Source organism: Heliangelus exortis, chromosome 1 (genome assembly GCF_036169615.1).
Source record: "Heliangelus exortis chromosome 1, bHelExo1.hap1, whole genome shotgun sequence".
Taxonomy (NCBI): domain Eukaryota; kingdom Metazoa; phylum Chordata; class Aves; order Apodiformes; family Trochilidae; genus Heliangelus; species Heliangelus exortis.
Genome location: NC_092422.1, coordinates 150,438,899 through 150,465,628, shown reverse-complemented (window position 1 = coordinate 150,465,628; position 26,730 = coordinate 150,438,899). Strand labels below are relative to the sequence as shown.

Below are 26,730 nucleotides of genomic sequence, written 5' to 3'. Positions count from 1 at the left end.
TAAACTGGAATAACATTTGGTACTTACAGCAACGCTATATAATTTATTTCATATATTTATTTACTTATATATTTTAATGCTTTCCATATAGCTTTTCTAATAACTATTCCGAAAATAAACCTGACACTGAAATCACAACTGTAGAGACCCTTTCTCTCGTGTCCTGTTTCCCCTTTTCTCTCTGTTTTCCAAGTAATTTCTTTCAGTTGTAAAGGTGCTAAAAGATAGGAGCCTCCACGTAGTTCAGTAACATGCAGTCAAGAATTACAATGAATTTAAGCCTAAATAGTATTTGTAAATGTTATGAGCTACTAAAGACACATTTTTTGTTAGCAATGTACTTAAGTACTTGAGTACATTACCTTTTAATATGAATATTTCTGCCAGTCTTAGCTACCATGTGTTGCTTCAGCATTCATAATTTGGAGGAGACACTATCCTCCCCCCTATGTAAAACTGTGTAGTGCTGCAAATATTTCCCTGTTCTCATTGTATGGGCATTTTATAGGCTACATCACTTTCCTTTTGTTGAAAAAAGTCCAGAGGTGACCACAGACGTCAGAAGAATAATAATCTGAATTCTTTAACACCTGTCTCACTTGCTGGTCTAATTGTCAATCATCCTATCAGTTTACACAATTCTGTATTACTACTTTGTCTTTTACTGAATCAGCAGTTAAAAACCTCTGGGATTCTACAGGATAATAATAAAGTACATTTTCTCCTCTGAATTTAGCAGGCTGAACTATTTCCTCTACTGTAATTTGCACCGTGTTCTCTCAGAGACCATGTAATTTCAGAGTTCAGTGTTTAATTTTGTAATTCCCACCCTCTCAGCCTGAGGTGTCCTTCATCCCTAACACAGGACACCAAGCCCCCAGGAACAAGGAAGGTAAGAATATTCTAGAATGCCTATAACCACCAATTTAATTCTTGGAATTAAATCCTGTCTTGGAAAGATGCAAGAGGGGAACCTCTTTCATCGAGTTCACTTCTGAACACCGAGAAGGACTCTGTAGAATGCATCTGCTCTCATTTCTTAGCTCTGCCAAGACAGCATGGATATAATATCTAACATATATGCAATATATTTCCTTCTCTGGCACAGGGAATATCAGTACAACCAGACTCTTCTGACCCAGCAACAGATGCAATATCTAACACTGAAGTCACATTCTGTAATTAAAGTTATAATGGTCTGGGACAAAAACATAGATTTGTTGAGATACTTACTGATGTAAAAGCTAAGTGTTTTTGCTGATTGACTTCTCCGAACTTCACAAGAGCCAGAGGAGCTAAATGTTGTTACAGACAACTTATATTTTCCTGGTTCTTTCAGTTCAGCAACAAACTTGTGAGTATCCTCACTTACTGTCAAAAATTCCGTGAAGTTCTCTAAATCATAAGGGGGAAAAAAGAAATGTTAATTAGTTGAAATTTGAAAGGCTTCAGCCACTGAGAAAATTATTTATATCAGAAATGCTAATACTGTTTCTGCTGTGGAATTAAAAAGTACCCAAAAAGACTAGATTTATGTGGGTAGTTTTATTTCTTACCATCAGCACAAGAGCAATTAATGACCAAGGTTGCAATAAAGATGCAGAGGAACAGTAAGCCTGGGCCAAATTTTCATTCTGCAGAAGGGATGGTTAAATAGGATTGCCATGATTGTACAAGTGAAAAAACACACTCTGGATGAAAAGAAGCTTCTGGTATTCTATCTATTGCATTCCTATTCTACAAAAAGTGGTATTTGCCTTCAGTATGGGAAGGCTTACAAAATCTGCTTGTCAGGATCAAGAAGGCATTTGTATAACATAGATTTCAAAACAGAAAAACCTTAAGAAACATGGTGATTTTCTTGCAGCCCCATCACTTGAAATATCTCCCTATATTCCACCATAGCCTCCTTGTGACCTAAGGAATCTGTTTGGTAGCTGTCCCCTGAGACAGCTGTTAATCTGAAGCTAGACTATCTTTTCACCATGTCCCTTCCAGTCAAGAGAATCTTTCTCAGTGGCAGACAAAACTACATGGTATAATGTACCTTCTGTGTCTCAAATTTCTATCCACTTGTTTCTCCTTTCTCTGATGCCAGAATGGATTTACAACTGCAGTGTACAGTGAGGCAACACTTACAGTAGTATAAATCTTGTATAACAAGAAAGAAAAAATTAACAAGAGATTTACCCCTCCTACCTTACTTTTATGACACCCAGCCAGAACTAGATGCTTGTCAAGAAATACAGATCTAACAAATCCCTCTGAACCATAGTAGTAGGTAATTAATAATTGGTAAAGGAGAAAACCCACCAATGGAATTACAGAAAAGTATGAGAAGGGCATAAAGGCTCTGCTTTACCTTCTCTTTCAATATTGATATGGAAACCATCAAACGCTGTAGGTGGCTTTGGTGGTAACCACGTCAGCACCATTTGTACAGGAAGGAAGGAAGGGGGCTCTGGTGTGACTTTTCCACTAGTGTTGGCTTCACTGGCCTCATAATCACTGGAAACTGCATTGGCAAATTCCTCTTCACCCTCTGACGACTCAGCTTCATTAGACCACAAGTACGGCTGCGACGTGGTTTCGTCCTCAGTGCTGTTATAGCGGTGACCTGGCCAGGCTGCAGATGTGTTTGCTGATGGAATTTCAGGTGGTTTGTCAGAAAAATGGCTTAGTTTTTCTTTCCTTATGATTTCTTGTGGTGCCATGAATGATTCCTCTGCAAAATTCCCACTGTGCTCTTCCCAGTTGTTTCTGTTGATTGGTACAATCTGAACAGAAATGTTTCGAGGTGGGTAAGGAGCTAAAAGAAAAGCAAGGGTTAGTATTTTAATAGGTACCTTTCCTGCACCTTCACAATATATTAATTTCCCAGAGAAATAAATCGTTTGCAGAGAAACAATGCACCTAGGGATATTTTGAAATAACTTGTTCTTACTAAGATTCTCCCTTCTCTTACAAATACTTATAGCAGAACTGATTCTAGTGGGATGAAGATGAGTGTAAAGGCACAGAATATTCAAGAATAACAGGAAGAAAAGTAGATGTGAAGTCACAGTAAGACTTCACTGCCACTATAGACAACAAGGCTAGTCAGGTGGGAATTTGTAAGAGTAGATCTTCACTAATTTTATTGTCTAGGTCTTCCTGAGAAAGCTGGACCATGGGAAAAAAAATACTTCTCCAGAAATGAATTGAAAAATATTTAAAACTAATGTATGACATAACTCATAGTTTGAAAGTATGACCTTCACGTTGCTGTAGGGCTTTTCGTATGCTTTCAGCAGCCACCTTTCCACAAACATTAAACATCAGTTTAAATTTTAATATTTGTGAAAGCTTGATCTTAAGACCTGGGTCTCCAGAAGACAAGATTCTGGCACGCAAAGAAGCTACTTTAAGTTATGCCAGGAGGTGAGCACACAGCATTCTGTCTGTCCCACTGTAATTGCTTGTCTGTCTGCCCTTACACAAAGTGCAAGTAGCCTCTGCAAACAAGTTTGACTGGCACCTTTAAAGCTGGCACCTTACAAACCCCCAATTTGTTCACCACCCCTGTCCCAGCCATGGCAAATAATACAAAGCCAGAGACTACAATCTCATTGCAGGTTATGTGAGGAATGAGGTATGGGAGGGCAGCAGGCAGGAAAAAATATGATCCTGTTGCTTGCATTTTTATGGTTCAATATTTTGATAACTATACTTAGTGTCTTCAGACAGAATTCAGCTGGCATCAGTTGGCTTTGCTCTGTCCAAGAAAATGGAACATCAGTGTATTCATCTGAAGATCTGGCCTTTTGATTTTACCACTGGTTCATTTCACTTTGGACCCTGCAAAATGCCTGTGGTCCAACAGATTAACAGAAAAGTTTTGGGCACTGTCCCAGGACCAAATTAAATTAGTTCTGGAACCTGAACAAATGCAATTTTCAGTCTTTGCAACATTGCTGTCTTGGAAATTAAAAGTTCATGCTTCAGGGCATAAATTGGCTGCCAAGTGGGGCGACTATGACATTCTTCTCTGTAATAGAAGACTGCACAATGAGGAAGGCCTTCTCCAACAGTTTAGCTATGATTCACTGATCAAGGAGACAGACCAATAGAGGCAGATCAATGGCATGCTCAGTGCAGCTATTCCTGTGGCTTGACAACTAATTCCTAGTACAAGGCCTAGGATATTTCCTATGAAACAACTTATTTTCTTATAAAAGCAAGTTTTATAACAGAAATACTCATGCCAATTTCCCTTTGCATTGTATTGTACACATAACCTTAGGGTCTAGCCACAGCATCCTCCCTTCCATGCTCCTCACCAGGAGCAGCTCCTAGGGCTGGTCCACATGGAGATCATTCTCTTGTGGAGAGAATGGAATCAATCCTCCCACCTCAGCAGAAAATAAAGCATTATACAGACTTGGAGCAAATGGTACATAATAAATTTTTTCACCTGTTCTGTGCTGTTTGGGCTCATGCTGAACCCCGCTGTATTCCACTAGTGTGCTTTTGTTGAAGGTTGCTTCTGATACCAGCTGGAATGTGATGTTACTGTAGCATATACCAGGCAGCCAGTGATTGAAAACTGTTTTACCTTTAAAAAAATCTGCAGAAGGTTTAAAAGAGAAAATAAAATACATATATTAAAAAAAAAAAAAAAAAAGAAGGAAAAAGAAGAGGAAAATGCATTAAATATTCTCTATCCGATAGTGCAACTGCACATGCTGAACTGGCAGTGTTTCAGATGTTTAAACATTGCTCAGTCTGGTCAGAGACATGAAATCCTAATAATTCAGTTTGCCAACATTTTTCCTGGCTGTCAAAGCCACTTTGAAACAACAATAACATGGAAAAAAAAAAAACCTCAAACACCACGCAGCACAAGAAACACGCACTACTTTTCACAGGAAAGGGAACTGATTCTGGCAACCTGTTCCACGTGACCCCAAATGTCTCAAAGAGCATCTGACAGTTTCTGCAGACCTTTAACTGTGGCACGCAAAAGCCTCCTTGGTCTTTTGCTGACTGAGGCACAACATTCAGAGCAAATGCTCTAAGGGCCCATCCACCACATGACTGGCAGTACTGAGGTCACATCCACCACCAGCACATGTGTGGGCTAAAGAGAAGCTGCTCAGGGATATTTGGATGTGGGAAGGAGCCTGCAAGTTGATTGGTGATTCTCTTCATTGAGGCTGGCTTCTTGATTTAGTAGCAGCTGCAGCACTACAGCCCCTGAAACCATGTATTAGCTGTAGAAGACAAAAATTATTGCTGGTATCCCTTTTGTTCTCTAGAAAGGGGTCACCCTATATTTTGTGCTGTGATCCAGAATCACCCTACCCGACTCTGGCACTTAACAGCATTGAAAATGTGATTTCTAGCCCCACTGCGTATTAAAGCAGAGACTCCAAAATTTTCTGACCTCCTTCTGGAAGTGTGTATCTCCCTCTGCTGACTTCAGAGGAGTTTACAGCGAAAACATTTCTACTTTGGGAGCCTTAGTTCAGTGCCTAAAATTCAATCTAATACCTATGGGATTGCTCTAAGGCACTTTATTGCCACTACATAATATTAAACCACCAGGGTTTCAGGACCTAAAGAGTATGCAGGTGCCTTTCTCACCTCTTCGGATGTTTTCCATAGGACGGGCCCATTTTCCATAGGACTGGCCCATTTCAACATTATATGCTCTAAGCTATACTGCAGGGCCAAAGGGAGTTCAGTTATAAACAAAAAAGAAAGCGGAATTTGCTCCTGTGAGACTGTTCAGGTGATGAGATTAGTTGTTTAAATTGTTTAGACTGACTGTCTTGATTGTTAGATAGATTGCCCTTGATTAGATTATTTTAAGAAAACTGAAATGTATAGTATGCAGCAGGGTTTATTAGCTCAGAGGCAATACTGAATGCTACATATACATATACAGCACAGCACTACTAGCAGTGAGTTTTGGAGCTCTTTCCTTTTTGTTTTGGATCATAGAGCAGCAAGGAAGAAAAAAATGGTGGAAAGTTTTTTTTGTATTTTAGTGTAAATGCTTATTTGGAAGCACCAGAAATTGGAAATCCCTTCCCAAGTTAATTTCAGAACTGACTGAAAAAAATCCATACCACCCAGCCTTCCTGCAAAATGCAAAAGAAAGGAAGAATCACTGGAACGAGGATGGAAAGCAGGTGTAAATCCAAAGCACACCAGCAGCTCAGTTAGAAGAACCATCCCTTACTTCATCATACAAAACCAGTACATGTCAAAGTCACACATAAACTCACTGCTTAAAATGTTTCTAGCAGAGCTTGCATGAAGTTTTAGTGGAGTAGCTTCCTCCTACCTTTGTACAGCATCGTTCGGTAGTCTTTTCCTTCCCAATAGCTTATATTTACCCTGGTAAAAACATTGTACTTCTCTGGGTACTGAATTTCAAACAACACTCCTGTTTCTGGAGATGGTTTGTAATCATAGATAGAAACACTGCTCACAGGAAGAGGTTCTAAAGGATACAGAAATAATAGGGGAAAAAAGCAAAAAAGGATCAGAATAATAGGCCAACAGAGTTATTCACACATAATAATACCACCCATGAAACAAATGGTTTTTCTAGGCATGGCACAGACACTCTTACATCTGCAGGATATCTGGGGCTTAACAGAAGTCTCAGGCAAAGCTACATGGGACACTGTCAAAACAAATATTTGTGTATTCACCCCAAAAAAAGTATTTATGTTCTTGATGCTTACACTTTAATAGAAAATAAATTCTCTATTTGCATAAAAAAGGTTGAAATAGCAGTTATTATTTAAGCACTCACAGTCATCACTCCAGGAAGATCTTTAATGCTTGCCAATCACTTGAAAGTGCCCAGGAAAAAAAAATCCAAAACAAAACAAAACATTTGAAATTGTTCACAGCTTGAGTTTAAATGTCATGTTTTAAGATTAGCTGAGAAGTTTATCAACATAATGGCCAAAGGAAGCTACCTGAATTAAGATTTTCTATTTTGATACATACTCATTTTTTATTTCATGGTTATTACACAGTCCCCATTCTTCCCATATCTGTGAGGGCCACTACCTTCAACGTATTTATGCACACCAAACTTCTACAAAATATAGTGGTACCATTGCTGTTATTTTACAGAACAACTCAGGTAAAGAAAAATCAAGTACTTTACTGGAGGGCATTGGGGAAACCTCCTGTGCACAGCAAGGAGGTGATGAAATATTGATCTAGGGCTCTGAATTCTGAGTCAGGTGGGCTACAAAAGGTAAGAAAAAAAACCCTGTGTCCAGTGATGTGGCATCTAAATCAGTGTAGCTCCCTCAGCTAAGGAAACTGCATAAATTCACTGCAGCTGTGAGTCTGGATTGCTGCTAACAATAAGAATCACAATTTGCTGTAGCATCCTTTAGCTACAAAAAAGGAAATAATAAAAAAGCACTCATTTGCTCAATGCTCTCCTTGACAAGGAATTGCACGATCAAAACAAAGTTGCAGTGATAGTTGAAATTTGTCATACTAACATTCTAATGGAGTTACTACACAACACCCTCAGTAATTATGCCTACTTCCTTATAAGCATTATGGTATTGTTTTAGTTCCTGCTCATTGTAGGGAATAGATTGAAAAACCAGGCTGTTCATTAGCATGGCCTTAGAGGACACATTTGAGCTCGAAGTTCTGCTGCAGTAGGCCCTGGAGAAAAACTAATAAAATATTTTTCCCCAAAGACCATACAGTCACAACAGGCAAGAGAAAGAGCAGATGAAAGGGAAGACCAGTATCAGTTTGAAAAGTGGAATTACCCCACAGGAGGTGGAATACATTAATCAAAGATGGAAAAGAAAGACTGTAGTGGAAGTGAAAATTAAATCCCCATTACCAGCACAGTATTTACACCACAGTAGTAGGTTTCCAGATGTGATGAGAAGTGGAGAAGAAAAAACAAGTAAGAACAAAAGCCAGAGATGTAAACAGAATTTTCCCCCAAGTCTTAAGAAGCTGAGTGGCCACTTTCAACTTTGTCAGAGCATGGGAATGCAATGGTGTGGGCTTGTTAAACTGTTTCTCATGGCAAAGAGACTTCATTAGCTTCAGGTAAATATCAGTATATTTGTATGTTAGCCACTTAGAAGAGAAACTCCCAGTCTTGTAGATACAAATATACTAAGGGCATGTCAGTGATGAGATCTGTGAAGATTTTGCTGACAGTTCCTGATAGCCTAGAAATAAATAGGAATAAAGCAGCTCACAGGAAACAAAGCCTACACTATTCTTTCTGCTGAGGCTTTTCACGTTGCCTATTCTGAAATAAACAGTTGATCTGACTATCCACATGACCAGAGGGTTCATATCACAGCTCAGACAGCACACAATAGTAATTTAAATGTCAATAACAATCTCTAAATAGCACAAGTCTAACATGCAGTCATCTTTCATGTTAGTGGTTGTGCCCTGGGCTTTCTTCTACTATCTCATTCACATCTGAGGTCTCCTTATTTCTGAAAGAATTACTGAAACTTCAGTCAGTGATTAAACTACACCATTTATTCCTTCCTACAACAAATCAAATAATGGATGGAAGTTATATTCATTCTTAAGCCAAATGACTTTTCCTCCTGATGCTTTGATTTAATTAACCAATAATTGAATTAGGCTGTAATCACCACAGACTCTCTTTCTGGTTGTTATCTTCCCCTTACTATCCTCTCCTTGCTCATGACTGATGTTAGCAGAGTAGCATGAGCAATATAATGGAATTTAAAGATTCTTCCATTATCTAACTTCCTTCAGCACCAAATCTTCACATCAAAAGCTATCTGTACACTGTGAAATTAAAAGGACACTCAGCAGATAAAAATCATGTTCTATTTCTCACTTAATAACTGTCCTATATTTATTAAACTCCCAGAATATGTAAAATGTCACTCTTCACTAACTACATGTGTAATACAGAGCATAAGCAGTCTGTTTTTTTTAATTTTACAATTTTCAGTATTTAGGATCCAAATTCTCACAGATTTCTGTGGTGGTTACGAAATAGCCTGAATAAAGTGTAATATAAAATTTAAAGCTTTATAAATGCTCTGCACTACAACGTCTGAAGTCATACTACAGAAAGAACTTTGAGGATTTCATATAAACAAGCTTGCAGGATCAAGACCTACATTTCTCTTTTTTTCTTAGTGTCTCACAATCTGCTGCTCCCACAGGAACTGCTGTCCTTTTACATCTGGTTATGGGAAACTTAACTTCTGTGTTTCTCTTGGATTTTGAGGCATTTTGTATTTAGCACATAGCTATCGTTGAACAGACATCAAGATAGCATAATAAAAGTGATTAACCTCTTGCTCAAATGCCCTAGAAAATTCTGGATGCTAAGTACTTCATTAATACATTAAACTGGTGCCAGATACACTAACATTTGCAGTTCAGGAGGCAAAAAATGTACATTGAAAATAAGTATTATATTCCAGTTCACAGTTCAGATTAATTTATTATTAATATCTGTAGATTGGGTCAGTCCACAGACTGAATTAATGATTGATTACTATGGTAGGTTACATACAGTATTACACATGAGTAGTTGAAATGGAACTGAGATCAACTTTCTCACTTCTCACACTCAGACCCAAATTAATCATGATTTACCTTTGTATCATGACATTTTTTAAAAAGAACCTGTATTAATGGAATGACCTAGCTCCCATGGGCAATTCCTTTTATTCACATGAATAAGATCTGAATTATGTCATTTTCTCCCAGGACAATACTCATTACATATCCATATAGTTACTGGGAGCAAATCATAGCCAGAGCTTCCATTATGCCATAAACTTTAGGAATCATTTTACCCATTGCTAAAAAACAACCATTTTTGAGAATAAAAAGTTGCTCCTTGATACTTTAGAAACTTTAAGTTTATGACAGGTAATAGAGACAAGGTGCTATTGCTTATGAAAGTGAAATGTAAGACAATGTAGAATCTGAGTAATGATGGTATATACTGCAATTTCTAGATGCCTACACAGGATGAATAATAAAGCAAATACGAATTAAAAATTAATGCTGTCACAAGAACAAAGGCCTATCTGTTGTTCTATAACAGACTTAGGCAAATATTTCTGATGACCTTTCCAATGGAAATTATGGCAGGAAATCAGATGGTTGCAGTTCTTTTTGCTTCTTTGATTCTGAAGGAGGGCTTTTTTTTCAACCTAAAGAGGGGATAACAATGTTTTCACTGGGGAAAGTTGAACACTGAGGGACCTAGATATCCTTCTATGTTAAGTTTCACAACTGGGGCTGCCAGGGATAACCAGACTTTTTCAAGATGTTCCGCATCACCCTTTCAGTAAGGAAAATACGAAAGGATTAAGTTTTACGTTTCATTGGGAAGAAAAACCTCTGAAGCTCCTGCTTCAACAGTTCTGATCTGTTAATGAGCCAGAGGAAAGGATTCAAGCTGCTGAATCACTTCCTTCAGCAGCTGGCACAGGGACAACCAAGCATTAACTAGTTCTAATGCCAATTACTTTCTGAGAGCTGAAGATACCAGAGTCCAGGCAGCAAGCCCACTGGTCTCTTGAGGAGAATATTTTTTGTAGAAGACACAGAAGTAGAACTCTCCCTAAAGGGAATATATTTTACAGTGATTTATGTAAGGAATCATAGGCTTTGAAACAATGAGACATTTACCATTCAAAATTCCCAATCATAAGCTAAAATAAAAATCAGGCAGAGCTGCTCTTAATTACCCTCAGAGATCCTGATTTCTCCAATTCCCAGCAGAGACACATTTTTACTACAGCACACAATAGCTTTGTAATGTACCACTTTTCCTTCAAATGTAAAAAGCATTTTTTCCCTCAAAACAAAAAGAACAAATGACTGCAAATTTGAAAAAATAAAAATAAAAATAAAAATAAAAATAAAAATAAAAATAAAAATAAAAATAAAAATAAAAATAAAAATAAAAATAAAAATAAAAATAAAAACAAAAGGCTGTTTGGGTATGAGTCACCCTGGGATAAATAAAACAAGATATCAAGCTGGGAAAATGGAGAATGGAGTAAGAATGTCAGACACTCATTTAACATCCATGCTCTTCATTAGCTCTTGTAAACTACTTCAAAACCAGTTAGCAATAAGGTAGAAATTCATTTCAAATAAACAGTGAAAAACACTAAATTAATTATATAAATTCTGGAGTTATTTCAGTCCCTCTGAAAATCCAAAACTCCAAGAGAAGAAAGCAGGCTTGAAATAACTGTGTTATATACCAGAACTACATCTAATATTGTACAGACTGAAAACTGGAAGGAAATCATTTTGACAGGGACAACACAATAGCACTCAGAGGAATCTGGCTAGGAGGGCAAGATTCACACACATGTTCTTGTGAATACCATCACAGGGATCTTTCATAAGTGGTTAGGGTTTCAGTTTTAATTCTTCAGTGAAGTACTGAGCCCGAATTGCTGAACACAGCTTTGCTACAGAACCAGAAGAAAAAGTGCTATTTTGTGTTCAAACTCTATTTTACAGGTTTCTCATCTAAGATTTGAATGTGCCCTGTTCATCTTATCCTTCAAATGTCCCAGCTTAGGAGCCAATTCAAGGATATGGTGCTCAAGCTGATAAATAAAACCCCTGGGCTCCAAAAAAAAAAAAATTTCAGCAAATAGTTCCTACTTAATATTACAACAATCTGGACTACAGAACCTAAACAGGGAAAGTCTACAGTTTGTGGTGTTTCAATTAACATGAGGAAGCCCTGAAATTATTCCAGAGACAAGCTAAAAATAAATTTTTCAGTCTTGCAGAGAAGATCCAATATAAAAAAAAAGGGTATTTAATAATTTTGTATGTATGTATTAATGCACATATAAAATTACTTGGATTCATGCATATACGATTATATATGCATATATATGATGTATCAAAAATATTTCATTAACTTCTAAGCCATCTTTCTCTTGGGAAAACATTTTTTTTTTCCCCCAGTCTGGACAGAAATCTTTGAGGGGTAAAATTTGTCAAGAAACAGACAAATAAACTACCAGACTTAAACGAGATGAAGTTTCAACCCCTGAAGATATATACCTTTTCCATGCCAATATGCTGAGCAGCAGCACATTGCTGAGGGGTGTGAAGAGGAGAAAGGAAATGTCATCAAAATTTACCATCAAAAAGCAGAGGTCTTTCATGACTCTCACTGAATTTCTAAGTAGGCAAGATCTTTGAAGGACCTTGATCTCATTTTGACATACACAAGTTGGATACACACTGCTCTGTGTGAAACCCAGATATCCAGCATATGGTCAAGTTGAAAGACTACATTTTCCTGCATGAGCTCCCTTGCAGACATCAGGAAATCCCAGAAAACTGTTGCAAAATACCAAAGTACAGCCTTGGGAATAATCACACTGGCATCACTGGCTAGCCTGCTTAATTTATCTTGTGGAGGCCTGATGAATGGGGCCAATCTGCCACTAGTAAAGCTCTCCTGATACTGATGAAATTAGAACAGGAATTAATTTGATCCTGGAAGCTAGTTGCAATGTGCCACTTTTTTCATGTGTAAGATACAGATGAAATAAATTAGACAGTTATATGTCTTTGCATGGTTAAAATACACTAAGAATGTTAAGCAGGCAGAGCAAGCATATGGCATAATGAAAAATATGAATGTATACTAATTATTGTTTGCCAAAAAAAATCGAGTTAATTAAGTCCCAAAATGACTTAAGACAGGCAGCGCACAATACCAGTAAGAGGAAAAATAATAAAAGAAAAGAAAGCCAACAATCACCCCATGCAGTATTGTAGAAGCCAGTGGTCATTAAACGACTTAAGATCTCTTCTTAAAAGAACTGTCCTGAAATGTACCTTAAAAAGCCTGCCACGCTGTCTTTTCATTACAAATTTACTTCAATTTTGGTAGCTTTGTGTTCCTAAAGATGGGCTTTGTTACCAGCTGAGTAAGATGACAGAGCATCCCTCAGTCTGCCGGGAAGGAAATGGTAGGAAGGACACTGGGCCCTTCCCCTTGCAGAGCTCACCATTTCCAGCATACTTTTAGTGCTCAGCACAAGACCCTTCAACCCTCCCAGCAGGAATACCCTTTCTTCTCCATGAACCTGGCTCTCTTTCTATTGAGACAAAACCACTGAAAGCCGCTGTTCCCTTTTTGGTACATGAGTTCCCCTCGCAGTACTGGCCCATTGCCAAAAGTCACTGCTCCATCCAAGGCCTGGGGGAGCAGCAGAGGCCACAGTGGGAAACCCTGAGATGCTGCCAGCACACCTGCACAAGACAGGTGGTGAAAAAAGGGTGGGCTCCTTTCCATCGGAAAGGCCATCGTCACGCCTTGGAGGAGGGGGAGTGAGGTGGGATATGCCCCTCGGAGCCATCCGCCTCACGCTCTTTCAGGAATTGCTTGTGGAAACTCCCTGAGCCAGAAATGGAAAGTCTGGGGCTGGCTTTGATGGGCTGAGTGACACTGGCTCCCTTCTTCCTTCAGAGATCCCCTGCACAGGAGTGTGTGCTCCATCTGCCATCCTGGATCACACCTTCGCCTGCTACCAGTGACCTTTGTGGGCTCTGGAAATCAAACAGCAGTGAACCTGCTGCATGACTGCAAGTGCATTCAAAACCCACTGGAAATGCACAGTGAGGCTTTTTTTTCAATTGTATCCAACATCTGATGCTTCCATTGTTTTCTTTTAAGAAAACAAACATACTATAAAACAGGGAATTGGATCAGAGATACTACTTTACAAAGTTAGTGCAGTCAAAGGAAAGGCAATTCAGGCTGCTTACAAACCCTTAAACTCTCTGCAACAAATAGATGGTTTTGTAGATATGTACATATGTACATATGAAAAATTTGCATTTCCCAACAACACCAGGCTTTTCCCATTGGACCCTTCATAGTTTTCCTCATCAGAGCACAACCTGAGCACACCAGAAATGGCTGAAGAACATACAGATGATGCAAAATCTGGTTACTTTTAAGTCTGAAGAACCTCACTTGGTAGTGCATGAGGCTACTGTAATATGCCTTAAGGTGTTATTAAGGTGGAGAGCATTTCTCCATTGACAGAATAATATTAGTACACAAAATCATAATAATTCCTCATCTGCAAGACAACTAAAACTGTTCATAGATTCCAAGGTGTCATTTAGAAAGAAAAAAAAAAATAGGAAAAAAAAAATCATGAAATCTGAAAATTTGTTTTCCTCCATCCAAATAATTTTTTTTGTTTTTTCTGGAATCTGTCTTCCAGATTGAAAAAATGATTTTATATTCTACAAATTGTTTTCAGGTTGGCACACGGCAACAGTTCTGGAGCAACAGCAGAGCCAGCAATATGGCAGGAATCATAAAAAAATCTGTGGTGCTTTGCATGATGACAGAGGAAAAAAAAAAAAAAAAAAAAAGTCACAGCTCTCCCCCAGGATTAGTGTACCTGGAGGTAGTGGGTAGTGAGAGACAGACTACTACAAATGTAGTCTCCATCAGAGAAACCTCAGTTATACTGGCAGAAACACATGGTTTTGGTGACTACTATCTGCTTTCCAAATTTAGTATTGCTTCAGTATCTTAGCAATCAAAGAACATTGTTATAACATTTAAACCAGAATGTATTTCACCATATAACAGGAGTGCTTACAATAAAATCTATGTCAACACATTTTATGCCTTTTACTAGATTTTTGGAACTCCTAGTTCAAAGGGTGTAGGATGAACATCTGAAAAGGAGTTCATCCATCACTTATTTCAGTATGTTAAATCTCTCCAGATGTTGTTTGGGAAGGGTCACTGAGGTGAAACCCACAGCTGTCCCTTTTTTTTGCCCAGACCTTGTGAATTTTCTCTCACAATCCCTCTCAACACATATTCCCTACTGTTCTCACACAGGGATTCATCCTACACACAAGGAGGCCCTATTGAAAACAATAAAAACCCCACCCAACCTTCTCCACGAGAACAACTTCTGGAGAAAAAAACAACAAGCAAAAAAAAACAAGCAAAAAAAATGCACAAAGAGAAGAAACAGAAATAAAAAAGAATAAGGTATTACTTACTGGTTAACACAGTGATTGATCTTGCTGACTTGGAAACCATATTTGAGTTCACTACCAACAGAGTAACTATGTAATATAGGCCATGGTATTTGGCATTAAAAACCACGGGGGCAGGTAAAGTGCTATTGAATTCTTCGAACTGGAAAAAGTAGTTCTTGGATTCTCCAGCTATCTTCACAACATATACAGAGGATGAGCTCACCACATCAGATGCTTCCAGGGAGACAACAATACAATTGTCTTCTCGGACAGTAACCTGGAAAGGTTCTGCATTCTAGAAGACAAGAATAAAGACTTGGTTGAAGTAAAATCTATTTTTTCATTTTTACCCGTTTCTCTTGCTCATAAAATACTCATGTTACATTTGGGATAAAGTTACATTCCATGTGCTGCATCTAACACCAAATCCTGACAATTTTTTTCAGAAGTCCACAAGGCACTGATTACCAGACCAGTCTGTGCAGCAGAGCCTGGCTCCTGCCTTGTACTGACTGATGCTCTGGCTACTCCATCCCTCACATCCCAAGGAACAAATTCTCCACCATTCTTTCCTGATAGAAGGTGGAGTAGAGCAGAAGGATGAGATTAAAAATGGTATCAGGGGTGACATGATTTCCAATAAAGCCACAAAGTGTAACTCATTTAAATTCCCAAGGAAGAGGTGATTAAATCAAGACTCTTATTTTGCAAAAACAGCATCATATATACTTCTGTGAAATACATTCTGAAAGCCAGCAACTGAACAATAAATTTTGGCATTGACCAAGCTTTTCCAAATATGCCTATCCCAAGAAGTACCAGGTGATAAGCAGCTCTAAGCACTGTGCCCATGGCTGTGGTTGGCACTTTTCATTTCCTAAGCTATGCCATTTAATTTTGAATCTTTCTTTTATTAGTAGGAGAGAGAAAGGAGCAATTTAACCTTGTTTTCATATATCAGGAGCATGGTAGGCCATTGCCAGCTGAAAACACTTTCCTTTTTATTAATTGCAAACCAGCTGCCAGCAAGAAGCACTTGGTCTCTACAGGATTCATGGTAATTAATGAGACGGAAAAGTTCAAGCTTTAATCAAGAGTTGTCTTTTTTTATATATCTTATTAGGCCATGCTGCTGCACAGAATTTTTTTACCTCCAGTGAAAATTTTAATTTCTGACATTTTCAATTCCCAACTCCATGGTATCTTTTCCTCCTTCATACTTCCCAGGTTAAGAGCCCTATTTAGAGGGCAGGGCTGCTAGTCTGCAGCATATCCATTCAGTCAAGTTGTTCCTGTACCAAAGGGACAGGACACCTCCTTCTGAGACTCATTCTAGTAGCTTAGCTATCTCCTTTCTTCTTTTTGTTTAGTGAGGATTCTTCCATGAAAATAATCTTTGCGTTTATGTTGCAGGAGCCAGGCTCCCTGTTTGGAATTCACACATACAGCATTGCCAGCTCCTGGCCTTGGAAAAAAAACCCACAACCAACCAACCAAAAACACCCCCAAAAAAACCCTCAAGAACGATGAACTGGTTCTAGGACTTTAAGATTTTAAGCAGTTTTACATATATTTATGCTTTTATCATTGGGCTTTGAGACTTCATCATTTACCTCAGGTTGTATCACCCTATAGTCAAAACCACAGGACCCAGAAGAAAGGACCCAAGCAAACCCACCCATCTGGCCCAACATGAGAAAAAGGTAAAAAGTGTATAGTAAGTCCAGCCCAAGTAGGATAGCCAGTCTAGACAGCTTCAAGCACAAGTTTAAAAACAATGCCATTTCAGCTGCTGATTAAAGATTTGCTTTGATTAGCATTTTAAAAATTACTTTTAAGTTGCTAAAATTATATGAGCCAATGTTATCTATGGATGAATACTTTGCTGTGTAAGTCTGGGTAATTTTTCATAGATGGCAGAGCAATTTCTCCAAAAGGGTTATTTAAAAGGGAATTTAAAACTACAATTATGTTTCCATGTGTTTTCCTTAGCCTCAGCTGTATTCAACAGGCTTACCCATGAGTTGATCAAAATACCACATTTCAGGTGTTTGTATTTTGCCTTAAATACTGCTATGGCACCTGGAGCCACACATATTCAAGCCCTGAACTGGGGATTATGTTTCCATCTGGTCAAAACCATGTACACTTTCTCTCATCTGTCTTCTTCCCCATTCTCCTCTCACTAAGAAGATATAAAATGATTCCTACTTCAGTCCTCCTGACATGGAAAGACAGAAGGAAGGCACCCCGAGTCTGGCTTTCTGCAAGCATGTGTGCTATTGTATCACAGAAAGCATGGTTGTATTCCAAGAATAAGTGAGAAAAGACAGACCTGATCCAGCAAGGTTATTTCTACAAATTAAGCTTGAAGTGCCAGGGAAGTCCATGGGTTTTGACCTTCCATAGACTTCCATTTGAATGCTTCACTAGAGGCTTCTCTTTCCCAGAGGAAAGAGAATGGTGTTATCTCTAATATTATCCCAGCCTTCCCTCCCCTTTGCTAGCCCAATGTACCTACCTTGCTATAGAAAAACACAAAAAAAGCCCCACAAATTTATACATGCCAAGAAATAGATCAAAGCAAGTACCCTGTATTTGATTATATTATAAATCATTTGTGATGTTAATCAAGTACAGCTGGAAATTAAGTATATAATTGCAGAGTTTCAGACATTCCTAGGATATAATTAGATGCTTTGAGAGACTGCTCATATGAAGCGAGTTCATTCTTTGATCCTTCCATGGGTATTGTATTAACCATGTTGAAGACTGTACTTTCATTTTCCCCCTTGCAATGTTTTCTTGAATTCACAGCAAGTACCATTCAGTAAATGATCCCTTCAATAGTTCTCACACAATTAGCATAACATGCCTCTGCTAGCTAAATACCTAGAAACCTCTAGATCAGATGGTGTTGTTACCTATGACAACACCTAACTTCGCAAAGTAAATTTTTTCTGAGCCCTTTATGTCCTGAGCATGTGGGGATGGTGAAATGATGGCCTTTCTCCTTTGCGTGTCCGAGTCCAGATGGCTGTGAACCACTGCTGCCATGATGAGCAGGCATTTTTTTGAGTGATGTCTCTTTAGCAGTTGTGGGGCTCATCCATCCCATGTCTGTGCCCACTTGCACAATGCATCCCTCTCTTGAGTGGTACCTATTCTTTTCAGTGATTATGTGGCTCTCTTCCACACACCTGTATGTGCCCAGGCTTTTCATAGAATCATAGAATCTTAGGGGTTGGAAGGGACCTCGAAAGATCATCTAGTCCAACCCCCCCTGCCAGAGCAGGGCCACCTAGAGTGCATCGCCTAGGAACGTGTCCAGGCAGGTTTTGAATGTCTCCAGTGAAGGAGACTCCACAACCCCCCTGGGCAACCTGTTCCAGGGCTCTGTCACCCTTACAGTAAAAAAATTTTTTCTGATATTCAACTTGAACCTCCTATGCTCCAATTTACACCCATTACCCCTTGTCCTATCACTGGTCAAACTTTTAAACTGCATGCGTGTGACACAGTTTATGGGAGGCATCTGTTCTTTATTATCCACTGGCTCCTGAAATAATTCAGCTCTAAGATTTGGTTTATAGAATGAAGAGGCAGATAAGGGATAAATAAAAAGGCTTGCCAATTTATATGTCTTAAGAGGAGATCACATCCTTTGGGATGTGGATTTCACCTTGGCAGTGTTTTACAGACTGTTCTGAGCATCCTGTTCTTCATGTTGTATGAGGTGAGGGTTACCAGCAAGCACTGGGCTTGTGATTTTGAGAAGGCTAGGAAAAAAACCTCAATATTTTTTCTAAGCACTGCTGGAAGTGACAAACATGCCCCACTTAACTATACTGTAAAGCCACAGTGTCTTAGGACTGACAGCATCAGTATGGTAAATACACATTTCATTACTTCTGGTCAGCTATCTCCAGGATTTAATTTGCTGGTGTCACAGCCTGAGTGGCTGTTTCATGCCTGTGGGGAATTTTGGCAGGGCTTGTGCATTCAGAACCAAATGATTAGCTCCAACTTCCTTCTTAGTTTATTATTAGGAGCTTATGCCACAATAAAGTGCTCACAAAAAAAAAAAAAAAAAAAAAAAAAAGGTATGTGGGATGAAGTAAATCCCATGCCATGATGCCTGTTCAGTCATTTCCAGCACAGGGATGAGTCATGAGAATTTCCAACCAATAACCAGGACTCAATTAAAATAAAAAGGAGGGAGAAGTGAGGAGATATACAACATGTCAAATAAACAATATTCAAAGAATAATAGGAAAATAAACGGTGTGCAGCAGAGCTCAAGAGCTTGGAATTCTCCTTTCAGAAGTCTATATTCCCAGTTTATTTCCTTATAACAGTTTCACACAAGAGGAACAGATAAGTTGCAAAGCAGCTACTAATTTTGTGTACTTTAGCTTTTGAATGCCTTACTATGAAACACACTGGGCCAGAACCCAATTAAGTGCAAGTAGTTACACATTCTGCTGACTAAGAGGAGCTTTGGATGCTCATCAGCTCTGTAAAATTAAAGTACTGGATCACATGGATCACATCATCCAATGCTAGTCAAGTACAACTTAAGACCCTGAACAAATCTGGCTTCTGTCAGCTCTTACAGAGCAAATCGTGAAGTCTTACAGAGTTTTAAAAGTAGGTATCTGAAATCCCAAAGCAGGTACAAATTTTAAAGCTATTCTACTTCTTAAGGCAAAGGTACCATTTTGATCACTTACTGATTAATGGTGGTCAAAAATAACACCGATATAAGTATTATATGGAAACACTGAACACTATATCCAGACTGCCTGCTGGTTATTTTTGTGAATGATTCTACTGTACCCATATATATTTTGTTCTGGTAGCCAATAATGTTAATTTCTAAATCACACGATGACTCATTCTCACCAATATTTATCTTACTTAATTTTAGGTACTTAAGAGGAATGACTGAAAGCTAGGATGACCTTTTCAGACAGAATACTTGTGGATTCATCAGAGATCTGAATTACTTTTAAGAGTGCACTGAGCAGCCAAAGGGCCCATGCTCCAAGCTTGGCAAAATCCCTGCAGGTCTCTGTCACTGGCTGCAGTGAGTTAAAGCCTGAAAATAAAGATAGGGCTAGGTTCCAGATTTCAGAATCTTGCCCTCTGCTATAGTCTTGCAGTGGTATTTCCACAGAAAGCACATTAAAAAAGATTAATAAAATAAACTGTATTGCAAAACGTACACGAAAGTCACATCACAGGATTTTTGCACCAGCTTCCTAATATATATTTTCTCTTTGGCAGTGAAAAATTATACGGAAGACCAATTACAATAAAAATGGTAAAAATTACTTTTCGTTAAAAAATTGGAATCTTATCTCCAATAAATCTACCATGCACTTGTTAGAACTTTATTGCTTCATGTGAGCAGGGAACAGAGTCAAATTCTGGTTTATTTAAACTGTTTTAATAATTTACTGTATTTCATAAAATTCTTTCTCTGTGTGTCTCTCTCTGCAGGCTCTCCCTCTCTGCAGGATAGAGACATTGCAGTTTGGGGAAGATCCCAGACACTTTCCAGTCATTTATAGATAGGGAAAACATGAAACTCCCTTCTCATCAGGTGCAAATCCCCATCTAGAGGAGGCAATAGAGTCTGATTTAACACAACTTAGATGTGTTTTGAAGCAATTTTACTTTAGATGACCCTTATGACCCTTCAGGTTCCTACATTGCTTCCATCACTACTATATTATTTGGCTCAGCTAAATACCTTTTTTCTGTTGTTGTTACGACTCTGTTCTTGCTCTTCAGAGTATTTTCTACTAAATGTTGCAACAGCAAACCTTACACAATTTATGTTTCACATCCCATCTTCTTTAATCTTGTTTCAAAGGCTCTCAATAAAAAGCATTTCATGTGACTGAACCTAATTTGTTTTCACAAAAGGATATAAGCAGTCCCAGAAAAAGCAGCCATGACCTGAGGAAAACCCTCTCTGATAAACTGCCCTACACTAAGGCTTTTTTGGAATAGGTAGCTGTCTTAGCTCCTAACTTTTTTTTTAAAAAAAAAAAAAGTCATCCCGACAGAATTTAGGGAAAAAATCCTACTCTTTCCACATGTTCCATAGAATTCTGGTAGCAGACACAGGCTTGTGTGTTGTCTACAAGGGAAAGAATTGTTTGAAAGAGTCTTCAAAAGTGTGAACAAAAATGTGACAGATTTGTAATAAAAATGTAAAGACTTCTTGAAAGAAAGGATATTTATTCCAGGGCTTTTGTTTTTATCTACACTTCTCCCCAAGATCTGCAAAGAACTTCCCTTAATAAATGCTCTTTAGAAAAAAATATTCTATGGGAGAAATTGAAACCCTTATCCTGACAATCTTCCATGTAAAAAGAAACATTTTCAGAGGATAAAAGATAGGAAATGTAGTAGTTCTCAATAATTTATGATGTTTGATTCACATTAACAGACCATTCCTGGCATTCTGCTCTATGAATATTGTCCTCAGCATTGTTGCTCTTCTCAGCCTCAAAAAGCCAGTAATAGCAGCCTGCTGGTCATATTTTATAAATGAGCTTCAACATTTCTTTTCTCTGGGAGACAGTTTTAAAGCGACAGGATTTTTTTCCACTCTCTGCACACAAATGCAGAGTAGGAGGGTGGGTTTTTTTAAGCAAATGTCAATATTGTATATACAATCCACAACATTTTGCTACCATTCTGAAGTTAATAATCTGGAAGGAAATCTTTATTGACACTGTCAACTGCTATTACGACAGCAGTAAGTAAATGCCAGAATGCTAAATATATGAAAAAGAAATGTTTGCTTTCAGCAAGGCTAATACCTTTTACGTATCACCTGGTTAGCATATGCAAAATTTAATAAATTATTGCTGAATATACACTTCCATCCCATCTTTCTAGCTCAAATTGGAGAGGGCAAAACCAAAGCAGTGATTCACAGACCTTGATGTTGACAAAGTCTACAACTAGGGTAGAACTTCATGGATGACCTGGATGACTGTTCTCTCTCATACAGATCCCAAATGCATGTATACACCCCAAATACAACAGGAATTCACAATCAGGCAGACAGTTTGTTTTCTCTCCATTCTAGATTTTTAGTTTCTCTCTCGTACTAAAATTATGTCAAAAGGCATAATTCTTCTGAAGGAAAGTATGAACGCACTCCCTTTCTCCAACTCACACCTCTATGGAACCTCTGCCACTAAAGTTCTTCCATCCCTTGTGGATGTTCCCAAACACATACGCAAGCCAGATGAACCATGGGCTTTTATTAAAATGCATCTTCCCTCCCTCTTGAGCTTGTATGTGAACAGCAGAAAACAAAAAAGGGCACAGGACTCATTAATTCCCTTCACCCTACCAAACTGGCCTTTGTAGTGATGTCCAGTCAATACTCGTTCTCTGCCTTTGGGAGAGGAAGTGAAAGCAAATTTCTACCTGAACAGATGTAAAATGTTCAGAATTTTACATAGGCCAGGGAGGAAGATGAGGTCATGTTAAATGTATCCTCTGATAATTCTGAAATGGAGAAACTGGGGGAAAGGAAAAGAAATATAATTTTCTAGGAACAATGACCTAACTGATCTGCATTCTAAGATTATACATATTCTCCATCAGCTGAGGAGGAACCCTATCAACTGACAGAGGAAAGGAGAGAGAGATAACCCCAGGAAAATGCTGAGGGAGAGGGCAGAGTGAGTGGGAAATCAATGTAGATTCTGAAGAACTTAGATTATTAGAAAGAAATCTCTCTTTCCATGACATCAAATGATCTTTGAGGTGTCTTACATTTCAAAGTGCCCTGTGGGAGAGTAGAAGGAATACTGGAAGAGATGCGTTTCTAATGATGAAGGACAAATTCATTCATGCTCCTCAGTCCTTTAACTCCAAAATTATGGATTCACTTGTGCAAATGACAGAAGTCTGTAATATGGACTTCTGACGCTGAAACAACTTCTGAACAGCTACTGATGCTGAAAGGTGACATTAGAAAGTCACATAGAAAATTCCTGATGTTAAACAGAATGTGAAGACTAATGCTGCACTATGAGGGAACAGTGACCATGACGTGTTCCATCACTGCTGTGCTGCTGAGATGAACTGGACTGGTGTCAGCTGAACTTTGTTTTACATGCTCTGGCAGGGAGTATGACAGAGGTATAGAGAATGAGCTTTCTGAGTCCTAAAAAGGTCAAATTGCCTTAATTTTTAATTGATAGGGTGTATAAATACCCTTCATATGTACATGAGAGAACTACTTCTTAAAGACAAAATACCAATGCTTTGCTATTTACATTTTGTACAAACGGCACAGCTGGGAGGAAGAGTTTTTGTTTATCTGAGAAACTGGAGCCCAAGGTGGTTACATAATTCATTTGAAATCACAAAGCAACTTAGTGGAAAATGGAAAAAAAGAAGAAGATTTTCTGTTGCCCTCCTCCTAGTGTTAATCCATAATCACAGAATCATAGAATGGTTAGAGTTGGAAGGGACCCTGAAGACCATCAAGATCCAACCCCCCTGCATGGGCAGGGACACCTCACACTAGACCAGTTCACACAACGCTTCATCCAACCTGGCCTGAAACACTTCCAGGGAGGAAGCATCAACAGCCTCCCTAGGCAACCTATTGCAGTGTCTTACTACCCTCATGGTGAAGAATTTTTTCTTAATATTTAACCTGAATCTCCCGTCTCTCCGTTTAAGACCATTACCCTTTGTCCTGTCACAATCCTCTCTGGTGAAAAGCCCCATGCAAGCTTTCCTGTAGGCCCCCACTATGTACTGGAAGAAAAAAGGCCAGAAGCAATGAATAAACTTAAAGATAAGTGCTATTTCAGGGGTCTAACTCCTTGTTCCATAATTCCAAGTGAATTTAAAGGGAATTAGGCACTAAAATGCTCTTTAATGTTTTAAAAACTTTCCTTTCAAATACATTCTGAGGCTACTATAGAGGTTTGGAAATTTGAAATGAGGAGCTATTAGTGGAAAAAATAATTAATTTTCTGTTTCAAATCAGGTTTTTTTTTTTCACATGAATAATTCAGAAGAAAATGAGGGATACATTTTGTCCCCATCTAAGCTGCTGATTTCCATTTGGTCTGGAGCTCACCGTAAACAAGTGTCTTATTGCAGCTCATTTTTCTACTATCCTCTGCCCCCGCCATAAAAAAAAGCCCCAAACACCCACCAGTCTTTCTTAAAAAGTCCCAAGAGCCATAGCATAGCCAGAAAAAAAAAAAGCCTAAATCCAGATCATCAATCTTCCTATTCTGTGCTCTAAAATACTTACTACTATTCTGCCCCAAGCTGTAACTATAATGTGGCTATGGCTGTCCCCTGAAAGATTGCTTCCTCAGTTTCAAGTGCTGGTTTATTTTGTTTTCAGATCCAAGTGAAACCTGATATTCATATTTGATTACCCTGTTGTGTTCACATGTTCTCTAAATTGGCAAGAGCTGACCAGATAACCTGCTGAGATTTCCTCATGTTATTTATACATAATTCTTATGGTTCAATGTCTTATTTTTTGCAAGCATTTGCTGTGCAGGTTTTTAGGAGGCTGATTGTTTACCCCAGTGGAATTTTTTTGTTGTTTATTTTTTCCCCATCTGCTCAAACAGTAGCAAGCAGCCTGTGCCACTTCCCTGATCACTAGGAAGAGACAAGCTCTGTAATTCTCTGTACAGCACAGGGTCAATTGCAAATCTACACAGAACATTTTAGTTGTTGCTACAGCCTGATTTTCAATTCATTTCTAGTGTGGCTTTAGGCTCAGCTCAGCCATTTGTACTGATTTGATGAATTTCTACCCACAGAAGTGTTCTCCATCACACTACTGCTGGCAACGTGCTGCTCAGTCATCATGAACACTACCAAGCTCTCTAGTGCTGCAAAAACTCATAGCTTGTCACTGCCACCTTCCCCTGCAGGAATAACTCCAGCAGGATTGCTCTGCTAATAGTATATCCAGCATTTAGTTTTTAGTACAGCTGGCAAAGGTTGACTTGAAGGAAATGAATGAGAGGAGCATATACAAAGAGCTTAGAAAAAGGAAACAGGATCCTCAGCTGTGTGGTAAGGTCCTTTCAGATATCACACATCCCACCACACCTGCCCAGAGGGAAAGACTGGTCAGGGGAGAATGACTTCTGTTACCTATTCAAGGGATGACAGTGCAGGCTACTGAGTGTTACATGGCTTTCATGAAAAATATAATCCTGCCATTATGTCCTCTCCTAGAAGCTCAATGGCACCAGCTCACAATGCATAATCTTTTAAAACAGTGTCCACCAGACCTACCAGAAAAGCAGTAATTTCTTCTACTTTAATACACATCTGCCAGATTTATCCTTCACTAGGATCCACCTGTGCAAAATCACAAGAACTTGCTTAAATATTCTGCCTACTTCTGTGTGTATAAATGAACTCCTGAATATCCTGTTATCTTCAAAGTGAGGAGAACTCAGTGACATACTGGTCAGAACTTCTATGCTGTAGTTGGTGTGGGATTCATCTGGCTTCGTTACATGCAACTAAAAATTGGGCATATGGTCAAATCTCATCATCTAGGCTCCCACTGTACTCTATAGGGAGAGACATACCTGAACAATTAGATTTATCCACTCAAGATTTAACTAACTGCCTTCTGCAGATGCTTTTCTCTCCCTGTGCACCTTTTAAACATCAAGAGTCAGAAAAAGACCAGAAACATCAGCTGTGTATGGTATGATGGCAGCTGCAACTCAGATTCCTATTGCCATTTTTATATATTATTGCTCCTAATCTTTTTTTTTTTTTTTTTTTTTTTTGCCTAAATTGCTATGATAAGGTTTAAATTTTGTTTAGCTATTCCCTTTTTCAGCAGGCTAAGAGTACATGATGGCCATGACTGAGCACAGCATATAGCTTTAAGCATACAAAAGGTCCTACTCAGCAAAAGATGCAAGCATGATCATAAATCCTTTGCCTATGTGACAAAGGCTGGCCCTGCATAGAAGAATCAGTCAAAAGATCAAGGTCTCTCTTCCTGAGTTGCCAAAGAGTAATAAACCCCTGAAACTTCCTTCTAATTTGTTTTGTGCCTTTATGAAGTGAAGTTGCTACAAAGTCATCCAAAGGATAACAAAGGTCTTGGTTCATTAGGTGATGCTGAGAACCCTGTTCTTCAGGTTTGATGTTCTCTTGGTAGAAGATGTTATTGCTTGCTTTTGTCATGTGGTTTGTACTCTTGGCAGTTATTCACTGGCAAACAAGGATGCAAACAAACCTTTATAAATACATTAATCAGCCTAGTAACTTGGTAACAGTACAGAGAGCATATTATTAGAGATTAAATTTCTAGCTGGTTTAGCATTTACAAGCCTTTTGAAAGCAGAATTTAGAGAATTAAATGTTAGCCATTAGCTTTCTCATATATCTTTTAATACCTGACAGAGCTTTTCCCCAGGCATGACAATAGCTAGCCAGGCAAGAGAAGGCTTAATACACTGAGAGATGAAAGCCAGCTGAGAAACGGGTGTGTGGAAATCATCAAGGGAAAGTCTATTCCCTGAAGCAGAACTGACTACAAAACAAGAAAAAATAATTTTAGAACACAGGTTCTTCATTTTAACTCAGGATGCTAATCCTTCATTGTCT

At 38.5% G+C, this 26,730-nt stretch overlaps 1 protein-coding gene across 1 annotated transcript in view; it reads right to left on the bottom strand.

Annotated features, from left to right (window-relative positions):
* The window catches only part of PTPRO (protein tyrosine phosphatase receptor type O), a 149,148-nt gene that overhangs the window by 49,870 nt on the left and 72,548 nt on the right, over positions 1-26,730 (bottom strand). The window contains 5 exon segments of the mRNA XM_071732992.1: positions 1,234-1,395; positions 2,363-2,809; positions 4,454-4,606; positions 6,332-6,490; positions 15,091-15,364. Coding sequence (XP_071589093.1) covers positions 1,234-1,395; positions 2,363-2,809; positions 4,454-4,606; positions 6,332-6,490; positions 15,091-15,364 — 1,195 coding nt within the window.